Below are 24,515 nucleotides of genomic sequence, written 5' to 3'. Positions count from 1 at the left end.
ACCTGCTTTGACATAACTCATGTATTTTATTAGTAAAAGCTTCACCTGTTAAAGAACAGCTGTCATTCAGTAATAAAGGACTTTTATTTTCACCATTGATGGCTGGGCTTCTAGATCTCTCTTGAGATGGTGAATTAAATCTATCAATCACTGTTGAATTTTCCTCTTCCAAAGCCTGCTTCAACCAACGCTGTAATAAAAATAAATTCGTCACTCAAAGGTTAGAAATAAACATTTCTAAGTGTGTTACAAATAACAGAATCGTTTTGTCAAAACAACTTTTTTCTGCACAGATTCATGCCATAAATAAGACTTACTTTTAAGTAATATGGTATGGGGAACGATCAGAAACTAGCTTTTCATTTCAAGACCGGGTTAAATGAAGGGAAGCATTACCTTCTTACAAGAGCCAGTAATGTTTTCCACAGGTTCTTTTTTCCTCCTCTTTTCTGAAAGGAACGGTGAAGTAAAACGAATATAGTGCTTTGGAGTAGAATATACGTGCGGACTGTAAGCGAGACCCGGTAAAGAATTCAGCTGAGTAGCCAGAACTTCAGGGTCAGTAGTTATACGTAGAGGCCTTTCTGGAAGACTGTCTGTAGGTTTTCCTGTTTTCTCACTCTTTTCACTTAACCATTCACTGACCAAGTGCTAAACAAAAAGGAAGAAAACGTGTTTTAATGAGAGGTTTAGATAAGCAGCTTTTAGGAATGTCTTTACTTTAGTTATTCACCTAGTCCACTATTACCCAAGTCAGAAAACAGGTAGTTCCCAGGTTGCAAGTTTAAGAATACAAAGGGTCAGAGTATAAGACCACAGTTTGGCGAGATAAGGGGGCATGGGGGAGAGAAACAATCAGTAGACTTGCTCTGCATACAAAAGGTTTTGTTTTGTTTTAAATAAACTGAGAACAATTTAGTCCTTTTAGATTTAGTTTAATTCTCACTGAACACGCTACACAAATGCCTAGATGGATTGTACTTATGATGCAAGTTTGTTACAAAATTCCAGGATATATTTTAAAATCAAGCCTGAGCACCTAAGCTGAGGGGAAATAGTGACATCTTAATTGAACAAAGTTAATTCCTCATTATCAGATTTCCATACTGTCAGGATTCTCAGTTAAGGTGTCAGGTAGGACATCTTAAGCATTCTTTCCTGTTGTAGTCATATTAAAACTACAACACATTTACCAAGGCACGTTTATCAAAAAAGGATATTCTCTCCTACCTGGTTCAAGAGGCTTCTTCATTGAAAAAGTGCCAGTGGATTTTAGTTCCTACTAACAGGGAACCAGAAGTAAAGCAACTGAACTCTAATAGGTATACAAGTCTTTGAATTAAACACTTCTGAGATTCACCCCCAAATTCTTTACTTTTCAAAACGAGTAGATTTAATCCTTCTTTCCAATGAAGAGACTTGAAGAGGAAAACCAGAGTGTCTGCCTTCTCAGCTAGGAGCTGGTTCTCCGCTTTTAGTGATCATTTTTGCAAGAAGCACCCATTCCTTCCAAATAAAGTGTTTACAAAAGAAATACAAATACCAGTATTCATTGCACTATAACAGCTTCAAGACCAATTCAAAGCAGGATGCAACATCTTGTTTTATTTGCAAAGACAATCCAAGAAGTTTAAAAAACGGGGTGGGGGAGGGAGTTTTTTTTTTTTTTTTTTTTAATCTTTTATGCATCTAAACCCACTAAATATTACAGTGGTTAAACATTAAATAAAGACCTGCCAAAATAGCACATATAAATATTAAGGCTTTAACACAGACTGTCATAGAATGTCATACCACGTTTAATTTTAAGATGTTAGTCTTTCACAAACCTCTTTAAAATTTTTTTTTTTTAAATCAGGACTCTCCTTCTTCACCGAAAATGTACTGGGTACAAGGCAACAAGACATATATCCTTAATATTATAGAACAAAAAAAAATATATAATAAAATTCAGACTTCTCAGATATCTTAATTTCTGATTTATCTATGCAACACAAAAATAGAAGGAGCAGATTCTAGTCCCCCTTCTGGTAAGAATTTAGTGATGCAATAAGCAGTGTTACATGATGACTCTACTGCCTTCTTTAAAAAAAAAAAAGAAAAGAAAAAAAAGAAAATGTAGGTTAAGTATATTTGGGGGTTTGTTTTAAGATGGTAATTTCTACATCACTTAATTCATTTGACAAGAAGTTTCAGTCTCTTGTATTGATCTGTACTGTATCTCAGTATTTCTTCTGTTTCCTTCCCCACCTTCTGAATTATTCACACCTGTGAATAGAGTACTCAGAAGAACTTGTAAAGCATGCTGAATAAAATGGAACTTTTTAATGCAGTCTGTAGATTTTTTTTCATGCCTTTTACTATTTTATTCAGTTTTGCAGGTGGAAGATTTTTTCTGAATGCCTTTAAATACTGTGTCATTTCTCCAAACTGTATGCAATACACTCTAGTATTTTGTTAGAAACAGTGTGCTAATGCAAATTAAGAATCTCCACCCTAAAAAGTGTGTTAATTTTTGGAAGGTTTAAATCCACTCATTTTGGAACAGAAATACTAAAAGTTAATAATTTCCATTGAGATATTTTGGTCATTACCATTAAAATATATTCTAAAGCATACAATGAATAAAGTAAGGAAAGACTTGTATTTGCCAAACATATGTGCTTCCCCCCAGCACCCAAGAGCTCTAAGTATGTTTACATATATTATTTCAGTTCATTTATAAAAGTATTTCCATTCAAAAGTATTTGTTCCAAATTTCTGAAAGATATGCTTTGAAAGTCTTGTAACATCCAAAATAAGGTTTGTATTACGTCTATCAGTAGAACTTATTTATCTCTTATCAGTGAGTAGGTACATAATGGTAATTTTTAAAGAAAAAAACAGTTTATTTTCTATCTATATAGACTGCTGCATCAGTATCTTTAACAGGGTTAAAAAAACTTATATAGTTTAAGTCCATCCTCTTCTCCCCACCCCTGAGACATACCTTCTTTGTTTTAGGATACTTAGTAGGGCATTTATTAAGTGCTGGAGCTTCTGTTTCAGTAACCATTTCTGTAACAACAGTTTCTGTTTCTGGCTCAGCTACCAGTGCATTCTCAGGTTCATTATGTTGTGAAGTCACTTCCACATCCGGAGAAGATGGCTGGATATCGGAACACATGCTGACAGTTCTGTGTCGCCTACGCTGTTGTCCAATATGAGTTCTACTCCGAGAGAAGCTCTTCCTCTGTTTAGCTCTGTTCACTTTGGCTGGGGTAGGCTTGGTGGCAGTTTCTTCTTTTGCTGGTTCCTGGTACAAAACAAAGTCCACTAAACAAATCTCATCGGTAAAGCTAAGTACCTCACTTAGAATAAATCATCGTCTGTTCCCCCTTCTTCAGAGGTCCGAAAAGCCTCTATCTCATTTCCGTGGTTAGAACTGAAATATTTCAGAGATAGTATTTCTATCTTTCTTCAAGACAGACTACAAGATTTCCTGTACTTTCCTCCCAAGCACCTGATACATCACTGCCAGACAGAGTATTTACATGGATTAATCACTGCTCAGATCACTGTATAGCTGTGTAAGAACTGCCATGCCACATTTATTCATCTATGGACTAGAAATCAGCTGCTTACATCATAACATCTTTCAGTTCAATGACCTTTTTGTAATTCACCATAGTTAACTAAACATTTACCATGGCCATACAAGTACTTAACACGCTGACATACATCATCCAGGGAAACAGATGGAACAGTAAGAATCAGTGAGAGCATTTGCCAGATAAGGAGTAACAATTCTACATATGAAGTGTACTAGCATCCAAGAAGGATAAGTTGTTTATATGATACAATTTAAATATCTTCTGCAAGAGCAATTCAGGACCAAATAAGCCTTAGTAATTCTGTTTCTCTAAAGGAAAAAAAAAAAAAGGATTATAACCTCAAGAACCCACTGAAGCAGCATGTCCTGGTCCACTGGTTATAGAGGGTGCCTAAGGAAACCCCACCTCCTTTGCCTAAAATCAGCACCTGAAAACACCTCCCATCTTGAACTTTGAAGAGAGACTGAATTACAAAGCAGTTGTGCATATGTGTGCATTTGCATAAACTCATGTAACTGAAATTCCTCATTAACAAATTCTATATAGATTTCTTGAAAGCCTTGAGCTAACACTGCTATACATCAGAAAACTATACAGATTTTGGTCAAATATATATGAGTTGGGGGGGGTATTTCCTACATCTTACAGTGCATTTTGACTTCCTAACTAATCAATATTGCCATGTTAAAAGTTAATGTTAAAACAAAGTTCCAGATAATTACCTGAATAAATTCAGTGTCATTGAGAATCTGTGCTTCCTTGCATTCTGGTTTAACCTCGGTTTTTGCTGTGCTGATTCTTTCCAAAGCCTGCTCTCTTCTTTTTTCTCTTTTTTCTAGTCTGGCAAAAGCTTGCAGGATGGCTTCCATTTTCCGTTCTTCTCTCGTCTGATGGATTTAATATTAATCAAGTTTCGATCATAAAATTTCACATATGCAAATGCAAAAATCTTTCTTTTCTTTCTTAAAGTACTTCAGAACATGAAGAGTATGTTGACATGCAGGTGATTTTCAGGCAAAGTTCAGGGAAAATGCAAATTTTGCAAAGATTGCAGTTATTACAGATTTCGTAAGAAAGGCTTGCATTCTTAGTAACCCTTGCAAACAAGAAGAGGGTCCCACTTTGGATCTAAGAACTTGCTAAAAAAACCCAGTAATTTACTAAAGAACTAACAGACTATAAGCATAAAAAGGGCACATAACTCTAGGCCACCTCTTGCATATAAAATATTTTAAAACAATGAAAAGCTGATGACCAGAAAGGTATGAAAAATAAACAAATGTATGGAACAAAAACCAACAGTAACAAATGCAGAATACCATTATCCTCTAACCCATTTTCCAAGTGCTGCAAACCACATCAGAACCAGCATCTAAAAATCAGTATTTCAAAATAAGGTGGTACTAGGTCTCACAAAGAAACTAAATTTTCTGTGCATCAGAAATTCAGATCCTAGTCTTTCTACAGAGACAGATCTACACAGAGAGCTCCACATACGCCAGTACAGAAGTCACAGAATTTGGGACTTCTATTACAAGCTTTATCTTTTCTTATAAACATCTAGGGGACACCAGTTGTGCACTGATAGCAACAGTGTGTTTATATCAAAGAAAGACTACCTGTAAGTATATTGACCATATGAATGAAAAAGGAACATAATTTTGTTTGGAAGATTTGCCTCCAAGCTTCAGTGAAATATAGACAAACTTGTAAATATCTGTAATCCTCATATTAGAGCTACAGTAATAACTACATCCGCAACCAGTTAGGGCAATCGTGCTGTCATTAAGTTCAATATGGACTTGGCTTTGATAAGAAATTTACATTTTTATTTTGTAAAGCCTTTTCGAGCACAAAAATTAAAAAGTTTAAGCATCACTATAATTTTTCATAGTGTTTTAACAAACTAGCTAGTATGGACAAAGTAGATTTTTCGTTGTTGTTGTCTTTAATTTTAAAGAGCACTTTTATAAAAAAAGAAAAAAAAGAAATTGCTGTAGCCATAAGGGAAATCATTACACTTAACACAAAACTGTAGTATTTAAATTTGATAAAATGTCACCATAAACTGAAGTATCACTGTCATTAAAGTATCAAGAAAAAAAAAGAAAAAAAAGAAAAAGAAAAAAGACAGAGAGAGAGGGCCAACTTGCCGTCAACATCACAATGTTCTAAAAGAACCATTCCTCAAATGCACAACGTAACACCGTTAAACTTGTTAATACTGGAGCTCATGCCGTAATTTTTCAGATTCTATATTAACACTTAGGTAGTTCAGATTCTATATTAACACTTAGATAGATTTTGCTTTCTGATGTCTAATGGAGATAGAAATTAAGTCTTATGGATTTTGCTACTAACAGAATTGTAAGAAATGAGAAGACCAAAAGGAAGGCACTCGCCTCAGCCCCGTCCCTCCCCCAAACCCGCTCACCCACTTAATTTCTTGTAAGATCCGAGCAGATGCAGATAGAATTCAAGGTGGCACCAAACCTATTAATCAAAAGTTCTGTTTGATAGGACATGCTATTCTAATTCAACATAATTTTACTTGGACAGGCCTACCACAGAGCAAGCATACCGTTTACAATACACTGTAGAAAAATGAATCGAATCTGACAAATCTGTCACTGACCAAATTAGCACCATCATGCCTTAAAGAGAAATAACAGATTGAACATGGACATTATACAACCATCTGAGGAAAGACAATGTTGAACATCAATAAGCTTGTCACAGCCAGAAAATGAGCAGAGCAAAAAGTTGTTTAACACTGGAGAACATATCTGCACTTTCAGTAGCAGAGTTTAACCACTGGAAAAACATGTGCTTAATCAGTATATAACAACTGATACACAGTTTTCATCCACTAGTTTATAGCGATGTTTGGTACATTTACACAAAAAGGAGGAGGAAAGACAAACACACACAAAAAGCAGTGGTTCTCATCCTTTCAGGTTAACACAACTCTGTTTAATGATCTGGGGTTAGGGAAGTCCGCCTCACAATGAACAAAGATATGCTGAAGCAGCCTGAAGCTTGCCTAGGAATGACAGAGCAAGATCAAGTGATTACTGCTATTTTTCCTCACTCACTCATCGTGTGACATACTGTAGTTCAAAGAGTCCACTGTGATTTTTAGCAATTTTATGAGCCTCCATGAATCTTTTAAGTGAACTGTGAAACAGCAGATCATCTGGAGGTGAGAGGTATGAATGAAAAAGGAAACGTACCAAATAGTGTAAGAAACTACAGTGCAAATTTTAAACTTATGTTTATTTACTGTATGCAGAAAGAACTAACAACTGTGAGAAAAAGAAGAAAATATGTAGGGAAATGTGAAAATAATCAAAAGAAAAGTATTTATGCACTAGTGACACAAATCATTCAGAGGATTCAAAGGATGATGCTTTCATGAAGTAGAAGAGTAAGTTGTAGAACCCATGCGTATTCCAGAGACTGAAACCCACAAATGAAAGAAATCATTAAACAAGAGCTCAAGAAATAGCATGAGCACAAAACATTCCAAAAGAAGAAAGAATTCAAGGCCAGAAACAGTCAGGGCATACCAACGGTGAGTTGTAACAGTTTTTGCCTATCGTGAAGAACTTCGTTTTTGTCACCATCTACCTTCCGACTTCATTAAAAAACAAAACAAAACAAAACCTCCTTGCATTCTAGCAGCATGTGATGCATTACAAGAAGATGGTGATTATCTGCTCAGCCAAATAGGCAATGCAGATCAACTACCAGTTTATACTGACAGGCCATCCAATTACACTGATAAAGAAACAGGTGCAAAAATCAGTTGTCATAAAAACTTTAAACTGTTGCCACATGTGATTTTTGAAGCTTAAAACAATACCAAAGGAACAGCTGTCTACTGTAATAACTTTTAGGTGTCAAAACCAAGGAGGATTGATGTCTACAGACCTAAAGAAAGATTGACTAAATGTCATTTTGAATAGGAGACCAGGTGTTCAACATCACTGTAAGAGGAACGCTTGTCCTAAATGTACTTAAAGGGCATCTAACATGAGCAATGAAGAGTATCAGAGAAATGAATACTGATCTTGCCATCATACCAGGAGGGCTGATGCCACAGTTGCAAGCGCCTGCTGATGAAGTAGCAAACCAGCCCTTTAAAAGTCATTTAAAGTCTTTATGTACCACATGGATCTTGGCAGGTGATCATACCCTAAAAGCCTCTACAGGGAAAAACAAACACACACACACTAGTTCAATGACAAGGCACTGTTGCACTAAGACAGCATGGGATGAGATAAATGTGAAAGACATAGTTAAAGTGTTTAAGTAATGCTGCAGATCCCATGGATAGAACTGAAGATGATTTGAGTTCAAAGAACTCATTAACAGTCAAGACACTAAAAGTAAAATTTTGAAAATGGTGAAGCAGTGGTAACAGAACTAAGAGGTAGAAGGTGTAAAAACTGAAAAGCAGTAGTAATAAAGTATGAGGAAAGAAAACCAGACTAACTTCAAGCAAAATGAAAAGATAATATCCTTATTGTACTTTGTGTATACTGTGAATAAGCTTTTTTAAGGATTGCATCTTAAATTCAGAGTTAACTTCCTTTTGGCTTGTTACAGTATTTCTTAGGTTGGAGAATCAACAGAAGGGGACTAGATCTCCTTTTGTTTCCATATTCCTCCCACCATCGACCTCCAATTCTTTGTAAAATCTCCATTCCCTACACCTCGAAATTATTCTCTTGTCCCTAAAACCAACTGCCCTTCCTTTCTCATCTATGCTTCCCACACTGTGCTGCCATCTGGTAGCTAGCTTTAGTTCAGAAAAGATGAAAGAGTGAAATTGCTTAACGATGTAAATTTGTATAGCAGAAAGAAGATAACGAATTCTCTAGGGCTTCCGATTAACCCAACAAACAAGGCTGACAAGGCCTCCCCCTCTCTCTGCCCCTTCCCCCATTCTCTCTCAAATTTTTGGCTTTCTTGTCAAGCCTCATAACCACCCAGGCCCACATAGTTCAGGTAAAACCACATCAAAAATATTAAATCACAGGACAGCAAGTGAGAATTGTAACAGTACTAGAAAGAACCTTGACTGCTCCTCAGTTTAGCCACTAAGATTATATACCTAGATGCAAGGGGGTTTACACATTAACAGGTCTAAGTGCAGGAGTTATGCTTGGCTGTACAAAATAAGAGAATCTGTTACTTTTAATACAGAGCAACAGAATTACAAAACTACAAACACCCAGTTCTTAAAGTGAGGAAAGATATTTTTCTTAATATTTTAGCACCAGATAAAGTCCCCAGCATTTTTTCCTCTCATTTTTTAGTTCAATTGTTATAATTATAATATCAAAATCTTTTCATTTGGTGGATTTAGCAGTAACTTCCTGCCAAATCTGTATCGTACTGTTGCTGTTTACAGTCTTTCAGTTGGGCTGACAGCTTCACAGAAGGTGAACCTATTGAGAACACTAGTCTGCAAGATACCGGTTCAAGCCTAAATTGCTATATAAACAGTAACCATTAAGACAAGTCATGGAAATTAAAAAGAGAATAAAATACAAATAAAAGAAATCTTGCAAAGCAATTTGACATGCTACTTAAAACAACTGAGGTAGCATTCAGAAATGAGTATGTATAATATTTATATAAAGTGCTAAACTATAAATCAATATCTTTATAACAAAATTTTGGCCAAGAGAATCTTTGGTTCTTAGGCTTGAAAAGGCACGAGTCTTCTTGCAATATATTTCTAAGGAAGACTATATATCTCCCTACTAAGTTAATACACACACTACAGCTGTGCTAGATATATTTTTGTATGAAGAACCCAAATAAGCAAGTCTTTTCAGCAGATTTATTACAGATGCGTGCTTTGGCACCTGCAAATGCTCAAAAACATTTTTGAACACATACATTTCAGTGAAGCTTTAGAAAAAGGTTTTCCAAAAAAAAAAAAAAAAAAAAGTATGCAGAAAAAAAAGCATGAACAAAAAAATAAAAAAAAATTGAAGTGTTTGAAATATTAATAGAAATTTTCATTATATACCTCGGTCAAGATGTTATAATTTAACTAGCAATTCCAAGCACCTCACATTTTGAATGCCCAACACAAAAGCACATTTTAAAATGCCAGCTTTCATAAGATATTATTTTACCAACCTCCGAAAATTAGGATTTCTGAGGCTTCGTAAGCTGGGAACTCAAAAATAATTAATCAGTCAAAAATCCTGACTCCCCACAGTACCTACAAAACAGCCAATATAAATGGTGTGCAACAATAAAAGCGAAGAAAAAAAGTCTAGGTAATTTCTACAGACAATGTCTTTTGTAAAGGCAATAGAAAGTTATATACATTTGAAAATAAAAGCAGATTTGCATGTTTGTCAGAAACTGATGATCAAGCCAGATGGAAATGCTCTCATTCAAACAAGCCTTGCATTTTAAGTTGAAGTTCATGTAGCAATCTGACTTCATATATACTCAGATTCTAGAAGCCTACAGAAAGGCAGCAATTAGCATGGGAAGAGCAGGTGTCACTAAGCCTTAGTGACAACTTTAAGCAGCTACTTGCTTCCCAACTTACCATCTTCCTTTTCCTTTCTGCAATCTGCTCCTCTGATTCCATTTCTACTTCATTGCTAATAGGAGTTTTTTCTTCTATATCATCAATAAAATCTGGCTCCTGAAAGATGGAAATGACTGCTTTACAGAAGCTCCACTACTCTTGCAAACTAGGGAAAACTAAAAGCTACACAGAACTAAGTATCCTCAAGGTCACTACTTCAAAAGCAACCATGGTGATAAACCAAGGCAAAAATGTAAAAGCCAATATCCACTTGAATCCTTGTATAAACCTATAAATATAACCACCTGACAAAATCTTTTCCAGTCTGAGCATACACACATCTGTGCTTTTTTTCTACAATATATTGATCTTAGTGAAGTTTTTGGGGTTTGGGTTCCCCCACCCCCCTGAAGTTATCAGAAATAAACCTCTAGACCAAAAGAATCTTCAAGACACTAATAGTGGCCACTGATCTAGCCACTTTTTTTAAAAAGACAGTTAAACAATTAGGAGCTTTACATTACACACCCATTAAAAAAAACCTGGGCAATAGTTTTAGTAAAATAGAATGAATATTATCATGTCAGAGATGTTAATAAACAGTTACATAAAATTGTTCTCAGCTCAAAAGTGTATATTAATGTAAGTGACATTTATCATCAGATTGGAGCAAGAGTTTAAATGGATTGCCATACCACAGAAATTAACTAACTGATAATGTTTCAGGAAGTTGGGGGGGGGGGGGGGGGAAGAAATCATTTAACTTTCAGGCCTGTTGCAATACAAAACAGTAACTTTGAAAAGAATTAAGTGTTTACTAGACCTACATGCAATTTTACCTTTTCATAAGTAACTAACCAAAATTCTTAACATTTGTCTTAAAAGCAGTTGTACATTTTCCCCTGTGCTTTACAGCAATTTAGTTACCTTAACATTTCATTACAGAAGAAAAGCTATTACTTGACCAGCTTCTATATTTAGATGCACTGTTTAACAGCTTTGCTCTTGTCACAACTCTCACTGCTTTAAGTTCACTGTTGCAAATAACAATAAAAGTTCTCCTGTGACTGTTCTTTATAAGCACTGTATATTACATTAAAAGCCCAGGAGAAGGTTCCAAATACCAGTTAACAAATTAAAAAAAGAAAAAAAGAAGAAGTCACAAGTATAATGAGAAAGTCTGAACATCACCTCTTGCAGATCATCACCTGTAACAGTCACATGCCATGCCTTACAGACTTCCAAGCGTTTAATTAATTTAGCTGCTAGAAGCCCCAACGAATTCAATAGCCCTACATAAATTTGGTGCCAACATGCTCATTCTCATGATATTCCCTTCACTGTTAGTGACCTTGAAGAGATGAAGAACTCTGAAATGGCGCCTCTCTCTCTGCCCTCAGATCATCACTGTAAACCATCAGATTCACCAGAAAAAAGTTAAATTATTTTCTCCCAAAGCAAAAAAGATGGTTACCAAGGTAACCATCTTCTCCTGTTACATACTTTTATCTTTAATAGCTGCTTTGCAAAACTAAACTAATCAATTTCACAGATCTCTCTCACTAATTCTTTCATACTGACACAGTAAAAGACACATCCTAAAATTGACTACCACTGTATATTACCTGGTAGCTTTACCATACCATTTACCTATCATCAGTACTTCAGTTCAAAACACATCTTTTCTTATTCAAATTCTATTTAAATTTTTAATCAACTGTTTCAACACAGAGGCACAGCCAACACTTAATATTTTTGGCTGAAATTTTGTTTTTTATAGGAGGAGGGCTATTTAATGCTATGTTTAAAATATTAAGCTCATGAGTAACCTATGCAACCAACTAAAAGCCACTCCAGGATGGCTTGGGAGATCCTGAAAGCATATGACATGAGACTTTTTACATTAGAGATCTGCAAAGAAATTCAGAGGAAAAAAAATACATAACTAAAACTGGCAAGGGAACCAAAAGTATTTTAAATCCAATCAGACATTAAGAAAAACTGAGACTAATATAAAAACCATAAACAGCTTATCCATTATTATGATTTTTAACAAAACCACACAATCCTTTTCAATAATGTGTTACAATTCCTTTAGTAACTACAAAGAAGAGTATTCATGTTTAAAAGCTTTTTTTTGTAATCACTTTTTGTCAATACCTGATTATTAGAAATGGACAGCCTGAGGGGAGAGAGCTTCCTCTGCTTATTATCTGGGATTTTCATTTTGGTGGCTGCTCCTTCACAATCCAATGTGATGTTCTGATTTTGAGTCTCCTTTTCTCTTGAAACATCCTTCTCTTTCTTTCCCTTTTTTCTCCTGGTCTCATATCCAGTATTGATGTTTTCTGTAGGTTCAGAACGTCTGAGAACAGGACATTCAGGATTTTCTTTGAGGCAAGCGCAATCCACTTTGTATTTACTAAAAAAATTCAATGCGAGAAGACAAATTCTGATTAGGTTGCACAGCAATGAGATTTTTCACCACCACACAAACCACAGAAGCTGATACATTTCACATTAAACATCTGCTACAATGCAAACCAATCATATTAAAAGCAGTTAACTCAAGTTTTCACCAACATATACATTGTTACACTTCAAAATTCTCAGCTACTGGTTGATAGAAATTGTTGCTGTTTGCAATCTGGAATTCCTTTAAATTCAAGGTTAGTATTTGCTTAACAGACTAGAACTTTAAAAACCTAAGACTATATGCTGGATGGAGGTATAACCACCACAATAATTACCCCCTCCCCTTTATTGCTTTTGCTTGTTTTTTTAAAAACACACAAATCACTTATATATGAGGATTCTATACCTGTTTAAACAGAACACAGTAGTTCAGTGTCTGATAGAGTGCATCTCCCAACAAGTTGAGGTATGTGTCTGACTACGTATATACAAGCTAAGCAAGTCAGTCACAGTTCTATTTGCACAGGCCAACAATTACAGCGTAAGATGCTACATCCAAACACATATAACATTCACTGATACAATCTGATGCATCAAATTCAGTCCTGTATAATTTCTCTGGCAGTATCTATCCGGCAGCATGCCAGAAAGGGTTCTTGTTTTACGCAAAGACGGAAGACAAAATTCACAAAATGAGCATACTGGAAAGAACCCAGAGACACTTTTGTGCAATTCTGCTACAACTTACATAGGCTGTCAAGTGCAGACACTTAACACAACTACTGTATATTTTAAAATGGATAAATAATAAAACCAAAAACCTACCAACTGGACAATTTCTCAGGTCACCTTCATGTAAGGGATGCAAGAGTTTGTCTACAACAGGTAACACTACAAGGTTATCTCGAGCTAGTGAGAACCCAAGTTGATTAAAACAGACAATACTCTATGGACATGCCACCTCAGGTCCAGAAGCAGTAAAGCCATGTCTGCATAGCACTGCACCAAGCTGACTTATCAGCAGAGCACAGAAAAGCATATTACCTTAATGCAGCAAGATGTGAAACTGCTTCTGGACCTGAGCAAGTGCACACGCAGAACTAGTCTCCTCAATGCTTCTGTTTCCAAGGTTAGTATTAGCTTAAATGTTCCTGCATATTGTACCTATACCCTAGAACATTTCCTACTAATCAAGAAAAATCATTACCAGATTTTATCACTCAAAGGCCTTATTTTGCCATCAGATTTTAAAGAGGTGTTTGAATAACACAGTTCATGCATACAAGAGTGCAACTTAACCTCTTATTTCCCTTTACCATTTCAAACCAATGCTTACAGGCAAGACTGCAGTTTATCAGAACTTTCCCCAGTTCATAAAAGAAGCAGTAGTTACATCCAGAAGAACATGTAATAGACAGGCTATACAACTTAAGGCACTAAGCATTCAGTTAATTATATGTTAAACAAAAACATAATTCACAATTCAATTCCACAGAAACTGTCTTCCTAAAGCTATACTACAGAGGAACTCCGAAACAAATAGGATGTAACCAGTTCTAAATATTTTTTTACTATGTTCTTCACACTATGTGTCACCTAAATACTGAAAAATTTTCATAGTACATCTTTATTCACATTTATAGGCTTGTATCTTTTTCAATTCATTTATAAATAAGGGCAATATTGCTGAAACTGGCAACAGATATTCGTTAAGAAAAATACAGAAAAAAACCTTGCCTTAATATACAACTGTTCATTGTAAGAATGTACTCAAGGAGCATTGTGTTATTAAAGCGTACAAGAAAGTAAGTGACATAAGACAAAGCCACACTGAATATATCACAACACAACTTAATAAGCATGCTGAAACACTTACCAATTTCCATAATCAAAATCAAATGCAATAGTAATCTCTGCTCCCTTTGGAATGTTATGGATGGAGTAAATATAAAGATGAATTGTTCCATCTTCAATTACATGCCTCACCTATATCCAAGAAAGCATTTCTGTGTTATAATACACCAATATTTTATCATTTTTCTTTTTAAAAAGATACCTGTATAAAAATTGTTGGAAGTGCTCAAAGTATCAGTTGGGAAACAATGTATATGCTTACCTCCGCATTTGGCGTACATGAGCGCCTGATGAATCGAGCCTCATTTCCAAATGTCCTTGCATCAACACACATTTCTAGCCCATGAAATTTGGAATAAAACAAGACGAAAGGGTATGGCCTGAAAGAAGACAGAAGAAAAACAAAGTTTTATCCTTTTCAAGATGTTAAATACAGCTTATTTTTCACATCAGTTAACTTTGTGCCACGATGTTGGCATGATACAGTGAATTTGTGGGTTAATTTAAGAACGACCTGTTAGTGTTAAAAGCTTCCTACTTCTAACTGGTACATTCTCAAAATATATTCTCAGCATACCTCAAATTTAAACTACAATCCTGAATATTATTTTTCTGCACAGAACCAGGAAGTAACAGTAACATGGCAAAAAAAGAAACACAGAAGACAGCATTCATATTCTTCATTGAAGAAAATTTTCTTATGGCATGTCCTAAAACGGAAGTGAGGCAGAAATTTAGGCGCCTCACGGTCATCTAAAAAAAAGTTTGCTTTCCTGAAAAAAGGGAACATTTAAGCACTTTGCCAAGATGCGATTTAAGTTATGCTATTACAGGTGCCCGGGAACCCTTCCATCTTTACTGAGCAAAATCTCTATGCTCTCACTTCTCCAACGGGCCTCTTGGAATTTCCAAAGTAGGCATGTCCTTGCACTTCACGGTCCTCAGAGAGCTGTGCTCCTACTACCCATAATTCACAGGCAGACAGCACAGAGAACAATACACGGAAAGAAGGCAGCAGCCTGGCTTTGCCCAGTAACTTACCAGCTAGAGCAGCTGGCAGTAGAAAGGCCCAAGTTGACCTGTGTATCTTTCTTGGCCTGAAGGAATTAAAATCAACTTCTCTCACAGAAGAGAAGATATTCACCATTATCTTATGAATTATTTCTGGATGGTAGAACTTGTCAAACACTAGTTGAAGGTGTATAACTATACAATTAAGAATGCAAGAATGCTGTAGCCATGGCAGAGCAAAAAAAGCATGAGGAAACTCATTCTAGAGTAGAACTGTAGGGCTATCCAGAAGAGAAGGGGTAGAACAGATTCCAGGCCCTACTATTATTAACTGAAAAACAGCAGAATCCAAGACATTACTGGTAAATAAGGCCCAGTGTTACCTGAAATGGGAGTCTGTCAAAACAGCATTTTAAAAGTTACCTTATTAAAACATATTTGGAATAAACAAACCTTTTAAAGAAATATCCATTAGCTTCAAATTGTTCTCTCAGCATGAACTTTCCTCTGTATTCAATAATAAGTGCATCAGGAGGCAAGTCTTTGGCAGCTTTTAAAATTTTCTTGTTTTTTTGCACATAACTCTACAAAGACAAAAGTCAATCCATGAAACATCCTTTTTCACAAACTTTTTCATTATTAACACCAGATTATAGTCCTGCCACAACTAAAGCAACACTATATGAACTTAAAAACTAGTGAGCTCACACCTCTAATAACTGTCACCTCCAACAAAACAAAACAAAAGTGACCCATATGTAGGCAAAGGACTCTATAAGCAGGGGTATTCCTCTTAGAGAGTGTCCCATATAACATGATGGTCTTGGAGGAAAAGAAATGAAGATGCTTCTATTAATCTGCTACAGTAACTCATCCTTGAGATTTGTTACAAAATGTTGAAATCTAATGTACAGCTCCAACGTTAAGCTCATAAATTAAGTGATGTCAAGGACAGAGAGACATTGCACGATTTCTTCATAAACTACAAGTAAGTGTTTGTGCGTACTCTTGCGATCCTCTAATAACAAGATGCCACCTCCTCATTGCTAAACTGTCTAAAAATGCCTGTATAATGAGCAGCTCTGGTTAAAGAACCAGTAAGGAGCATTATATAGTGAGTGAAACATCTTGATCACTTACTTTTTTGTTCCTATACAGTCACTTCCCTTTCCTCACCTTTCCAGAGCATTATGTAGAATGCCTGAATGCGATCTACTGTCATCTTAAGTTTTTAACCAGGATCTCTGTTTTGACTACTACCAATCACAGTTCCCTTCACAAATCCACGGATTTATGAACACATACAAAAACCCAGTATGAGTTCTGATAGAGCAAGAAATACTGAAGTGTCAAGTCTGTGCATCCTCATAAGAAACACTCAAGAGAATCACATACTCAATGGTATGCAACATCACATAATAATTCAATAAAGTTCTATTCAATGAATTATTCATCAATTGTATTTTCCCAGTTTAAGCTTTAAAATATATACACACATGTTTACAAAAAAGATTTTTTTTTTAAATTACTGACTAGCAATGACAACTGTAGCAGCTGCCACTTCACAGTTTCGAGCCTTGTCCAGACTAACCAAGTGTCACTACCAATAGTATCTTAGGCTCCTAGGTCTCACCAAAAATACAATCCAAGAGAAAAAAAAATTACATAAATAGTACTGTAAAATAGATAGCTAGACTTTTTGTTTTTCCACAACAACTAACAGTACAGCTGTTTAAACAGGAAAGAAAATTTGTAAAACTAACTAGTATTGTGGCACAGAAAATAAGCTAGACTTATGAGATCAAGTGTTATTGTTCAACTCCAGTTTTGAAAATGGGCACAAATGTTATCACTGAAGCCAATCCTTCCTCTCAGTGGAGATTTCTCCATCTGAGGAATGTGATGTTGTAGGCAAAATGACTTTTAACCATTCATAGTTTTAAAAAACCCCACAAAACTGATCTAGTTGCTGTTTAAAAATTCAAGTCCTCTACACCTAAGATCATAATTTGGTTGAAGTCATCGCTATCTGACATCAAACTGGTACATGATCTTGCTTCCAAGTCTTGAACATACCAGCTACCATCATAAATATCCTTCATGAACTGATAAATGAAATTTTGCTTAAATACCTGAAGAGCCAGAATAGACTTATCGTATTTTAAGGAAAAAAAAGTGGACAATAACATGTTGACAGTCATAACAGAAGAAAAATTCCAGCTCTGATGTGTCTACCCACCCTCACCACTCCTGATATTCTTCAGAGAGCAGAGAAATAGTAGCAGGGAAGCTTACTGTGTTCTGGCCTCCACAAAACCGTTCTAAGGACAATTCCGTTTTCAAGCTCAGTCTAGTACCTTCACTATTCTTACAAGAACAATGTGTGAATGTAAATATAATCACAAGTGACACAGGACGTAAGAATACCAATTATGAATTTTAAAAAAGCTGCAACAACCATGATGCTTGCATTTGTGAGACAAGAAAGAACAAGGATGCAATGATAGGAAAGAGATTTTTTTTTTTAAAGGTATCTAAATGGCTATCTTCTTCATGACTCAAACACATCATGCAAGCACACGTCACAGCACAGCTTGTTACCTCTACTGGAGGTTTGAAAATCAGATTGCTGGTGTTGACTTCTTTTTTGTCATTTCCATTGCCTAATCTCAAAGCTATTTTTTGTGCCTCCCTCTGAACACCCTCACTGTATTGGTTATTATTTGCTTCTTCATAACGATCCATCCATGCCTTGATTTTAGTTTCCCATCCAAAGTTTGAACTGTCAGTAGGATCAATCTCTGGAGCCGAGCCCTGTAAGTTACAGTAAATGACCAGAAATTAAAAGGTAAGAAAAAAAAATTTTTTTTTTTGAAAAGAAAAGGTTACCACTAGTAAGCTAGAAGCTCAACAAAACAAGTTTACAATACAAGTCATAATAAAGTACAACAGCTATTGATTTAAATTTGTCTAAATTCATTCTATTGTCCTTTTTGCACCTACCGCAATTAGTAAGTCTGGTTTAAATTCTGCATCACTTCATTCAGTTGAATTCAATAACATTATATTATATCTGTCCTCTAATAAATCTTGTAATTTCATAGTTCTTGCCCAAGTTCAGTAATACATTCTCTCTTCTCTCAATAGAGAGCTATCAGAATATGAAGTGTCTATGCTAGTAACAAAACCAGGAAGTTTTGTTCTCCTTTAGAAAATGATGATGATTGTATAATGCCTTGTGAAGAGGCACAGTGAAATAGTTTTGTGAAGCCTGAACTTGGAAGCGTATCTGTTCCTGACATTCCTTTGAAAGGGTTTTAAATGCACAGATTTTTTTTTTTCCAGTTGTGTTTTCCTGCTGATGTTTACATACATTTCTCTCAACAGAACTGGGTATGTATGCTCTGCCATGGCTGTCAAAGATCCTACAGGAGAGCACAAAGCATATGAAGTGCAAGTTTCTTACAGATACAACCCCAAAACAGATTTTCAGTTGAATGAGGAAGACGAGTGACATTGTCTTCTCCCTCAACCGCGTTGCAGCATGACCCTAAGAGCACCCAAGCCGAAAGTCAGTTCTTCCACTCTACTCAACTTTTATAAACAGGTTCAAATATAAAGAAGTCCAGCCTCCATCCCATTACACACAGATCTGATTTTTCTCTATGGGCTTCCAAGGTTATGCTGTATCTTTCCGCTTCACATCTCACTAAACTTTAAGAATCCTACCCATACTTTTTTAAGGTGCAGAAGTTGCAACTATAATGTTACAGGCTTTGCACAGATCCCACTTCTCCCCTTGCCTGTTCCTCACTAAACAACTTTCTTCCGCAGTGCTCCTACAGACTCTTTCACTGTTAAGGAAAGTACCATTGTACCGCCAGACTTCACATGCAACAGCCAGGCTGCAGCCAACCAATGCTCCTTATTGGCAGCAGCAGCCCTACAGGCTATCAGCAGCCAGACAGTGCTCTTTTTTCTACCCACCTGCACAGAGACACTATAGATCATTAATAAAATAGCAAGTAGTTCAGTAATTCAATTTACCTGCCACTGATCAAGTGTTCTTTTGTGCACTGAGAGAATACTATGCATAAACAGTATAAAAAAGTGGAATGTTTGCAAAGAAAACCATGAAAAAGCAACAGAAACATACAAACAGCATATTCAAATGCACAGAATATTTTTTTCTTCTCCAGTTCTCCAATTTTGTTTTCACTTTTTGTCAGTCACAAGTGAATCATCTTATGTATCTGAAATGTAAGTTGTGTCCCATTTGTTTATACACCTAGGTATTCCAGAGCAGAACTTAGTTTTCAGAAGTAATACAGCCACTTCAGTCTTGCCCTGTTTAAAGTTAAAAAGGTTGAGCTAAGCAGCTCGAATGAGGTCCTGCACTAAACTTTTCTCTTTTGCATAGTACAAGTGTGTCCTAATTACTCCACTGGTTCTTTAAAAAAAAGCCACATCTTCTCAAAATAAGTATCTCTGAAATCCAAGTCTTCTCAGAATAAATATCTACACTTCGCTCTTTCGCAGGATTTTTGAAGGACTTTATGCAGGGCATAAAAGATGTACTGGTCATATCTTATTTTAAAATTACGATGATATGTATGTGGTACATCAGTTAAGAGTAATCTAGATGAAATATTACATAAAATATGAAGCATATTTTAGAGAATTAGTGTGCTTAGATGTAAGTGATACTGCTACCAAAAATTCAAATACACAAAATGAAGAGGATGAAGTTCAGAATGCAACTGGAGCCAATGCCTTAAGTAATGTACAATTAAGGTCCAAAACAAAGAACCACCAAACAAAAAAACACATTTACCTTTACTCTTGAAGACTTCCTGGATCCTTCTCGAAATGCCTGAAATAAAATACAAGTACTATGTATTTATTTTCTTAAGAGGAAAAACAAAGTATCAGCTGTTAAGGAATTAACCATTTTTATGTGGATTGTTCTCAATAAAACATTCAAGAAGATGAGAAAAGAAATAAGCCACGTTAAAACCCTGAGAAGGCAGAAGGTTACCTCCGCAAAATATCTATATAAAAAAATTCAGCATTTCAACTTAGGTGGAACTCAGGTTTCAGAGCTAGCGGTCCAGGTACCCCCCCTTTCTCCCAGGTTATAACTGTTTTCAGTATTCAAGGCAGAGTAAGTCAATAGTTACTTACAGAACACCAGAAAATTATCAGGTACATCGGAAAACAGCCCATATCCTTCACTATCCTACTTGTGTGCCTGTGTGGATTTTGGGGTGTGTGTGGGGAGTGAAAGGGCACCAGCTGTCACAGATAACCTACAAAGTTCATTTCTGGAAAAAGTTTGTTGTTCTAAAACAAACTATTTTCTTAAATCTTAATTATGTTATGTTGGAAAAAAACAACGGAAGAGCACAAGGTGTTAGAAGTAAATTTATATTCAGGGCTGTTCATTCAAAAGTAAACATTTTACTCGAGACTTCCAAAATGATAGGGGTTGCTGTAATTCTGACTTCCAGTTTTAAAGGACAAAACTCTCATCCAGTTCTTCAATTCTCACCATATTTGCAGAAAGCAACTCATTGCTCTAGAAAATTCAATGTACTTCTACTTCTTTACATAGAGCTCACTGTTTAGGTCTGTAATTGAGCAGTATTATTTCAATATCCTGTCTACCAAAGTAGTTCGGCCGCTCACTTTCTGACAGCACATTTCCACACAATTTCAACTCAAATAAATAGGCATCGAGTCACATCACGACAACCAACTAAACATCTCAACCACCATTCCTAAAACTACAACCAAAGACCTTCAGACACAGAACTCCTCTTTGGGTATTCAAAGCCTGTTTTTCCTCACCTCCAGCTATATCAATTGGTCCAGTAAACATGATTCCTCCTTACAAGTTCTGCTTCAATTATAAAACTAGACTTCTGTGACTATCACACTAGTACATCTTATTTGAATTAATGGGGCTGGGGAGGGATGGGGAGAGGGAAGAGGAAGGGAAAACAAAGTGGCAATATGATTCACTGCAGCAGAGTATTACACTGTGATCTAAACCCAGGTAGTAAAACATGAACAACAAACCCTGTTTTTTAAACGGGTGTCTCTTTGATAAGTTATGTCACATAGCTATAATTTATCCTGTAACACAGTGATAAAACAAAGAATAACATTCACTTACTTTTTTACATTTGGCTATGTTCTGCTCTTTCTCCCCACTTTTTTTCCTTTTCTTATCATTCACTTTTGTAACTCTCGTAGCAGTTAAAGTAATTGTAGTTGGTGTATGTTGAAAAGCAGTATATAGTTCCACAGGAACCTCATCACCACTTTCTGTCGCACTGGTATCCCCATCTTTAAAACAAAAAAGATATTGTAAACGATCAGATACTGTAGAAAGAACATTCGCTTTCTACTATACATCCAGTTTAAAAAAAAAAAAAAAAACAAAACTAAGTGTGTCACTATACTGTCAGTTACTCCAGGTACTCATATGCAAAATTCACCAACAGTTTTAACAGTATGAAAATGAATTACCAGTGAGAAGCTGGTTTAACGTGTGTTTGTAACACCAGGTAAGGAAAAGACACCAGATAAATTCCATTCAACGAATGCAGCTGTTTTATGGTAGCCCATTATAAGCAAAATTAGAACCAGAGCAAAAATGGTTTAAAAAAATTGTTTATGAACTCATTCACCTACATATAGCTTTTACTTTTAATACTGCTTTGGGATTCGCTCAGATGAGGATACTCTATTTTCAGTCACGTATAAGTCCTAGCCAACTATTTTAGCTCCAATTTCAGTGCTGAGTGCCTTTTCAGGGTAAGTATGTCAATTTGGCTGTAAGACTCCTCTTCTCAAAATCCCCTAACAATAAAATCCTGCTACTTTCAAGAAAGAGAACAGGTAAGTCTGTTTTACTTCTTAAAACAAGATCATACACAAACCACCAGCTGCTTTTCATTTGTGCGGTGCACCTCCAGTTTTAAAAGCCAAAGCTTGAAATTTAGTGTAAGTCAGCATTTACGTCAGATAAATATATTTCCTGACCTGAAGCAAGGCCTACCCCAGTTCTGTCAAGATGAAAGGCTGTCAAGTATGTGTAGGACTGGAAGAGATGGTACAAAATAAAATGGGAGACTGCTGTTCACACACACTCAGTACAGATTTCTGAGATTTAAGCAGCTTCTCCAAATATTCTACCTTTAGTAAATATGCTCCACACTAAACAAGACTTCCTCTAAAACTGCAGAGGAGCAGGCTTGGCAGGTACTCAGTAAGACAGCAGAGAAAACATTCCTTCTGCACTCAGAAGGAATCTTCCTCGGGGAAGCAGTAACACAATATTGTTGTCTACGCTATAACCCAGCCTATTCCAAAGAAGTATTACCTCAACCTAATTTCTAATTACGTGGGACTGTTTTGAGACACTCCTTCCTAACCTACATAACCTGTTTTCACTTTGAAGAGCCTTAATAAAGCACACTAAGGGAAGATTTTGAATCATGGAAGGCAAGATACAAACTCTCCAAATTTCACAAAAAGTGATTATGGGCCTAGACTCGTTTCTCTTTAAGTAGTGAATGGTATCACCACCACCAATTTCAGGACCTGACAGTCTGAAGCAAGGTATTTGAACATATAATACATCTAGATACAGTATCTTTCTAATAAAAAACAAAAAAAACCCCCACTGTTTAGCACAAGTGTATCCAGGATTCTGTTCTGGAAAGACAAGTCACAGGTGGCTTCACAAATACGCTCCAGTGAGCCATAATAAACAAATTTAATGCACAGTTTACACCAGGAAGAAAAACAAAACCAGCACCACCACACACAACTGCAGACCCAAGAACAGGTACAAACCCTACCCTCTAGAAGAGGGGGAGAAATTAAAGGAAAAAAAATAATAAAAAAAATAAATCCAAAAGAGAAGATACTACTCTCAAGATGTGGCGCTCCTGAAGATTACATCAGCAAAAAAGGTGACGCAGTTACACAAATGAATTTAGAACTCTTGCCCACTTCTACAACACATTGAATTTCTACTTAAAAACTCTTCTCTAAAGGCAAAGTTATCTATTATTTCCTCCCCAATGTTAAGCTCTAGAGGCTAAAAGAAGGGATACTTCAGAGACCTTCTGAATAAAAGCCATTATATTGTACGGTGTTCTTGAAATGAAGAGCCCTATTATTTATAAACCTAATAAAAAAATGGCCCCAATTACATGCTACTTCATCAAACAAGGTCTAAGTCATGCAACCTTGCCTTTAGTCAAACACCTAAAGAGGACGGATCCTTGTACACTTATTGCTAAATAAATGAGAAGTAATATTCTGCTGCTGCTGAATGTTTCTTTACAAAAAAACTTTAAATATTTAACAGACACATTAAAAACCATGTCTTTTCATAAATGATTTCAAGTAGGAAGAGTAAAAAGCATGACATTTTTACTAATATCTGATAGTAGACAGCTCACACTCTGAATTACTTTAAGTCTGACTGAACCATGTAGTATCGATCAACATATACAAAGTGCATTTGGCTAAGCAAATGAATTAGCTGAATAAAAATTAACCAAAGACAGCAAGCATACACCGGTTTCAAATGAGATGATAAATCAGAGTAATTAACATTGCACTGCAACTAAGTAAGTTTAGAGCTTCCTTCCACCCTCCCCAACTGACTGTACAGAACAGATTTAGAAGACTGACTGTCAGGATTACTCATCAATCCAGAAACACAACACATTTTGATAATGGCTGGACAGAATTTATGACAACAGACAGGCTGAGTTTTGAAATTCTGTATATAGTAGAAGAGCTAATTTCATAAAATACAAATTAAAGAGACTGAAATATGTACTTGTACTACAAGCCTCATCTGCAGTCACAAAAGGCAAGAAATACTCCAAGAAACGAACCATAAAATTGTATTATCTGATTTAGCAAATTCTGTGGATGTCAGAAACAAACAAAATACTCAAACTCCCTCTCAGAACTTGCTACATTGCTTTACAGCTCATTTAATTATGCTCATTTAATTATTTATTATTTAACAAAGCTCATTTAATTAT

General features: G+C 35.8%; 1 protein-coding gene across 4 annotated transcripts in view; it reads right to left on the bottom strand.

Annotated features, from left to right (window-relative positions):
• The window catches only part of KMT2E (lysine methyltransferase 2E (inactive)), a 67,646-nt gene that overhangs the window by 11,296 nt on the left and 31,835 nt on the right, over positions 1–24,515 (bottom strand). For 3 of the 4 annotated variants that reach the window (XM_026097619.2, XM_026097622.2, XM_026097620.2), the window contains 12 exons: positions 21,617–21,789; positions 20,273–20,311; positions 18,040–18,252; positions 15,892–16,022; positions 14,690–14,807; positions 14,450–14,559; positions 12,319–12,580; positions 10,177–10,275; positions 4,316–4,480; positions 2,990–3,295; positions 397–651; positions 46–190 (listed from right to left, as the gene is read on the bottom strand). In XM_026097619.2, the coding sequence (XP_025953404.1) occupies positions 46–190; positions 397–651; positions 2,990–3,295; positions 4,316–4,480; positions 10,177–10,275; positions 12,319–12,580; positions 14,450–14,559; positions 14,690–14,807; positions 15,892–16,022; positions 18,040–18,252; positions 20,273–20,311; positions 21,617–21,789 (2,016 nt within the window). The remainder of the gene's footprint in view (positions 1–45; positions 191–396; positions 652–2,989; positions 3,296–4,315; positions 4,481–10,176; positions 10,276–12,318; positions 12,581–14,449; positions 14,560–14,689; positions 14,808–15,891; positions 16,023–18,039; positions 18,253–20,272; positions 20,312–21,616; positions 21,790–24,515) is intronic. The other variant, XM_026097621.2, reaches the window with a different exon arrangement.

The sequence above is a fragment of the Dromaius novaehollandiae genome, chromosome 1, assembly GCF_036370855.1.
Source record: "Dromaius novaehollandiae isolate bDroNov1 chromosome 1, bDroNov1.hap1, whole genome shotgun sequence".
NCBI lineage: Eukaryota > Metazoa > Chordata > Aves > Casuariiformes > Dromaiidae > Dromaius > Dromaius novaehollandiae.
This window is presented reverse-complemented; position numbering and strand designations above follow the sequence as displayed.